Source organism: Sminthopsis crassicaudata, chromosome 3 (assembly GCF_048593235.1).
Source record: "Sminthopsis crassicaudata isolate SCR6 chromosome 3, ASM4859323v1, whole genome shotgun sequence".
NCBI lineage: Eukaryota > Metazoa > Chordata > Mammalia > Dasyuromorphia > Dasyuridae > Sminthopsis > Sminthopsis crassicaudata.
The window spans coordinates 581,768,184-581,774,183 of NC_133619.1; the positions used below are offsets into that span (position 1 = coordinate 581,768,184).

Here is a 6,000-nt window from a genome sequence, read left to right on the forward strand (position 1 = left end):
AAATTTATTATGAAAGGAAAAAGAAGGGACATGGTTATGACAACAGCAAGAATACTTTCTTCAAAGACATATATTGACCTGAAACAAACTATAACAGGGGGAAAAAACATAGCTCTTTTTATTTCAAGTCAAAAGTCATTGTTAATAGCCAATTACACAAAAAAAAGTTCTACATTATTCACAGGGTGATTATCAGTACTAATCAGATGGATACATTCCCTATTCATCTAACAAATAGCATAGTGGGGAAACTGAGTCAAGAGGATGTTGCCTTGCCCTATGTCAATGTCATTCCTTCTAATTTTCCCAGGGACAAACATCCACTTGTAGCAATTCTCAGACTGCAGTCCCTTTGGGCACAAGCCATTTTCCTTGAATGATGGACTATTGATTTAATGACAATTCAGAAAATTATCTGTAATCAAAACTTAAGATAATACCAAATTATATTCTCATGATATTTTACCTAAAATAGAAAGATTTCACTAATTATAACTTAAGAGAAGATTGTTATTATTTTTCTCATGTTTCAATAACAGCTAACAAGCAGCACATATAAGGATGTCGTATCAGTCCTTCACTTATAAGTTAAGAATATTTACATTCTGGAGTTTCACACATAACAAATGCATACTAATTATCTCAGAACCTCAGAAAAAAAATGCTAGCTATATTAAGCCTCCAATCTGTATTGCCTATTCACTCTTAAGGCAAGGTTGGTTTAAAATGTGAATTTAAGGGATACTGTTACTATGTTGGCTCAGAATTGTACCTCTAATTCAAATTATTGATTAACAGGTAAAATTTTATAATTTTTACTAATGATAGCCAAATAATCTATTGGATAAAACTCATTCTTTAGTATGAGCAAAGCTAAAATTCCCTCACTTGCACTAAATATGTTCCTAGTTTATTCAATAATTTTATCAGAAATAAATTCTGTTAGTTTTCTCATTCTTTTAATCTCTTTGAGGAGGAACTTCCCTTTTATAATTCCTCATTCATATCTGGTCCCCTATCTTTATAAAATGCTTAATAATAGCCCTGCGAATCTGTTTGGTCTTCACACTGTAAATGATGGGGTTAAGAACAGGTGGGATAAGAAGGAAAATATTGGCCATCATGGTGTGGACAAAAGGGGGTGCCTTCCTACCATATCTGTGCACAAGAGACAAACTGACTAGGGGAATATAGAAAATAGCAACTGCACTGATATGAGAGACACATGTGTTAAAAGCTTTGTGTCGTTCTTCAGGGGAGGCAATATTGAGCACAGAGCGGATGATCATAACATAGGATATAAGAATACAAGGGCAGTCAATACCTGTTGTTGAAAAAAGGGCAAAAAGTCCCATGATGCTATTGATCCTGTTGTCATTGCATGACAGCTTGATTACATCCACATGGTAGCAGTAAGAATGAGAAAGAATCTTTGACTGACAAAATGACAGCCTTTTGAGAAGTAGTACTACTGGAGTCATGATTGCAACTTCTCTTACAACCAAGGCTACACCAATTTGAGCAATTTTGGTATTGGTTAGAATGGTAGCATAATGAAGTGGAGCACAAATTGCCACAAACCGGTCAAAGGCCATGGCTAGGAGGACACCAGACTCCATGAATGTTAGTGAATGGAGGAAAAACATTTGGATGATGCAAGCATCCAGGTTAATCTCTCTTTTATTGAACCAGAAAACTCCCAGTGTGGTAGAGAGTGTGCAGATAGTCAGGCCCAGGTCGGTGGCTGAGAGCATGGAGAGGAAATAGTACATGGGTTCATGGAGACTCTGTTCACGGATCACTACAAACAAAATCATGCTATTACCTGAGAGGGCAATGGCATATAGGAGGCAGATGGGAAGAGATATCCAGATTTGAGATGCTCCAAGGCCAGGAATTCCAGTCAACAAAAAAATCAATGGCTGGGAACTAGTGTTATTGACAATTGTCATTGTAGGCTGAGGAGACAGGAGTAAATAATAAAATTCCATGCTGTAAAAACCAAGCTATAATTTACATACACAGTGTATGTTCACCCAAAGAATACTTTATGATATTTCTTTCTAGATGTGTATATTCACCAAGTGATTTGATTATTTAGGTGATTTTTTTTAAAAAGTATATATTTATACCTTATAACCTGAGCAACTATATGATGATTTCATAGCCACCAGACATCCCTATTTTATTTTGTACTTTATTGGCAATAGACCCTATAGATTTCTTTCTCTTTTTTTCTTATATTCAATGTTTACCAGAATTTTTATGTAAAATAATCCCATGGTCATATTTGTAAGTTTGTTTTGTTTAAGCCAAGGTCTCCCTATCTCATTCAAACTTGAAGTACAGAGTCTACTTCATGGTTGCTATGCCATTTCTAATTAGTACAGTAAAGTACAGAAAAGTTGACCTAAGTCAATGTACCTCTTTTTTGAGAAACCTGTTAGACCCTTCACTAGTTCATTAAGACTAAGACTAATTCACTATATAAATATCACACAAAAGTAAGACACTGAAATGATTTAGCTCACTTCAGTTAAAAACTCCCAACTTTATGAAATTGACTAGTTTCAGTTCTCCTGGTAGCTATGATTACAAGCATATACTATCATGCCTGCTCTGCTTTATAAATAAATGTGTGAGAAGATATCAAATTTACAAGGATTTTCATAAGTAAGCTGCTTATTCAAATTCTGAAGAAGAAAAATTGGTTAGTATTATTTCTGGTATAAATGTGAAATCAAATATAGAATTTCCCTGAACACACTTGGAATAGTTTGAGAAATCAATTAAGAAACAAATTATATATACTTATGTACAGAGAGAATGTTAGCAAAACATATTCTTAAACTTTCAATCCAGTTCCTTCACAAATTTTGGGTAGGGAAAAAACGAAATAATATCTATAGTAAAAATTTTGAAGGTGGTAATGAATAGATTGCTACTGTTTATGAAACAATAGGCTTTTAGGGGTGGGAAAACCTAGGAGGTAATAAAGTTCAATTGCTTCTCTACTGCACTAATCAATGTACAACTTCCTTATTAGATTATTGTCCAAACTTTCCTTTAAAACTTCTGAGATGGGGAAAACACTATTTCAAAAATTTCATTTTCAAATAAATTGGGGAACTAGCTGAGATTAGCCAGGTCAAAAGAAGAGTGAAGAAGGATGCAATAAAAATATTCATGAAACTGAAGGCTATCTCAAAGAAGATGTAGACCTGGCTTCTGTGATTTTATTTTTTTTGAGGCAATTGGGGTTCAGTGACTTGCCCAGGATCACACAGCTAGGAAGTGTCTGAGACCAAATTTGTACTCAGGTCCTTCGGACTTCAGGGCTGGTGCCCTATCCACTGCACCACCTAGCTGCCCCTACTTCTGTAATTTTAAAGAGTAATTAGAATTATTGAATAGAAGTTATAGGGATGGAGACTCTATTAAATTTAAAGAAAAACTCTGTAAAAATTATAGATAATTATCAATAGGATGGACTGCCTCATGAACTCTAAATCCTTTGGAATTCAGAGAGGACGAATAATTAAATGTTGTGGATATTGAAAAGAATCCTATGCTAAGTTGAGAATAGTCAACATTATAGAATTATAGAATAAGAAATCCAAAAGAACTCAGAGACCATTTAGTTGAAGAGTTCTTAACCTGTGACCTTACACAAAATTTGAAAGAGTTCACAAATTTGTATGGGGAAAACTCCATCTTTTTACAATACTGTGTTTCCTTTGTAATCCTATGTACAAAGGGCATCTTAAAGAGCATTTTTAAGTATTGTTCTAAGAATGGGTTTATAGAATTCACCATGTTGCCAGTGGGGTTTATGACACACACAAATGCTAAGAACTATTCTAATTCAATTCTTTATTTAACAAATACTAAGAACTATTCTAGTTCAGTTCTTAATTGACTTCACCAGAGTCACATATTTGGAAGGCAGAACTAGGAGCGGGTAGAAGATGAAGAGGAAACACACTGAAATTCAACATAAAAAAATGAAATGAAAACTTACTACCAAAAAGGAGAATAAATTATCAAGAAATATACCTGGAAGTCTTCAAGCAAAGGCTGGATGACCCACTGCCATATATATGGTAGAAGTGATTCCAGGCCAGGTAGAGTTGGAGTAGAATACCTTTGAGGTTCCCTCTAGGCTTAAGATTTTCTGATTCTGTAAGGGAGACAAGTATTGAAGACATCTATTCTGTACAAATGTGGAAGTTTTTTCTTTCAAGTAGTACTTATTTTATCATATGTTTCCTAGTAAATTGAGAGAAATCAATAAATGTGAGAAATACTGAATAGTTAGGTTTCCAGGGAGTGTTACAAGCTTCAAGGTAGTATAGGATAGTGAATACCACTGACCAATAGGTTTTCAGAATGTGAGAGGTTAAGGAAGGTTAAGATTCCACAGAATAATTAAGTTTCTATTTCTCAGAAGCCTTAAGCAAACAAGGAATTAGGGAGCTAGGAAGTCACAGTTGAACTCAGCCAATTAGAAAAAGTCTTGTGGTTTTGAAAACAAAACAAAACAAAACAAAACAAAACAAAACAAAACAAAACAAAAAAAAAAAAAAAAAAAAACAACAACAACTGGAATTTAAGATAATAATTGATCCAGGCAAACTAGTTGGAGTCAATGATCTGACTTGGCTAAATCACTATTAAGTTACTTAATAGGCTAATTAAATATTAATCAACATACCCTAAAGGAGAAGTTTTTCACCATTTTTGAACATGGGATGTATGATGAGGGAGGGGGCAACATGCTTATACATTTAGGGGAAAACATATAATAAACATATCAGAAAGATTGTAACCCAGAAGGGAATTGACCAATCCATTCTCTGAAGAGAGTATAACAAGTATAAAGCTGCTCTCACCTCTATGCTCAGGGTTTCCTCTTCCCAAAGAGGAGCAGAGTTCACTTCTGGCCCGAAACATTAAGACTAATTCTTAAGATTCTTCTTTAATAAATTTTCTTCAATACATGATTTTCAATGTCAAGAGTGTGTTTTTAACAATAAAAAAAGACATGTCTTATCAGCAAACACCTGTTATGGACCTTCAACTTACTTCTTCTATATCCTTCCTTTTTCAAATGAAACCTCCTTTGTGTGAAAGGTCCTAGTGTTGTGCTATGCTCTGTCACTTCCTCTACTTCAAGTAGTGATGAACCCAAAAAGAAACAGGAACCATTAAACTGTTCATAAAAATCCTTGCAGACCACTTTTGCATTTAAAAAATTACATTTCCATATTTTCTAATTTTATTACATTTTTGTTTATCTTATTAAATATTTCTAATTATATTTTAATCTACTTTTGGCCCCCTTTGGAAGTATAGCAGATATTCTGTGTGAATAGGGTTTATGAAGGATACCTTATACTTTCTTGCTGCTTGGACAGTTACTATCATATTAATTAGATTATGATTGTCATTGCCTGTGTTTCCACATTTGGTGAAATACGGTATTTCATTTTTCAGATGAGGAAACTAAGGCTCAGAGATTTGAAGTTCTTGTCCCAATTCACACAGCTAGCAAGCTAAAAGGTGGTATTTGATTTTAGTCCCCTAAATTCGTGGCTCACATGTACCATGTTGCTTGGGGGAAAAAAATGCAGAGAATTCTTCTTTATCTTTGAAAGAAGCTCAGAGGACTAGAAGTTCTCCTTGCCTTGTATCCTTTTTCTACTCCAAGTGTCCTCCAGGTCCTGTGCACCCCTAAAATTCTGGAATAGAGCTCACCTGAGGTCAGTTTAGGAGATATCATAAGTAGCATATCCTAGTTCAGAGACAAGAATAGAAATTCATATCTCTTTTCTGTCTGAGAAGATGAGATAGAATATCAACAAAACCACAGATGCTAGCCATGATTAAAATGCAAACTAAACCACAATGAAACATTAGAATTTGAGAAAGAAAATTCTAGACCAACTTCTAATGTGGAGCACCAATCTGTCCTGTATAGAAATTTTCACTCATCAAGTT

General features: G+C 34.3%; 1 protein-coding gene across 1 annotated transcript; it reads right to left on the bottom strand.

Moving 5' to 3' along the window:
* Nucleotides 1-1,001: 1,001 nt before the first annotated feature.
* Nucleotides 1,002-1,967, bottom strand: LOC141559859 (olfactory receptor 51F2-like). The gene has a single exon (XM_074297517.1). The coding sequence runs from the start codon at nucleotides 1,950-1,952 to the stop codon at nucleotides 1,002-1,004; it is 951 nt and encodes a 316-aa protein (XP_074153618.1). The 5' UTR covers nucleotides 1,953-1,967.
* Between the last annotated feature and the right edge of the window lie 4,033 nt (nucleotides 1,968-6,000).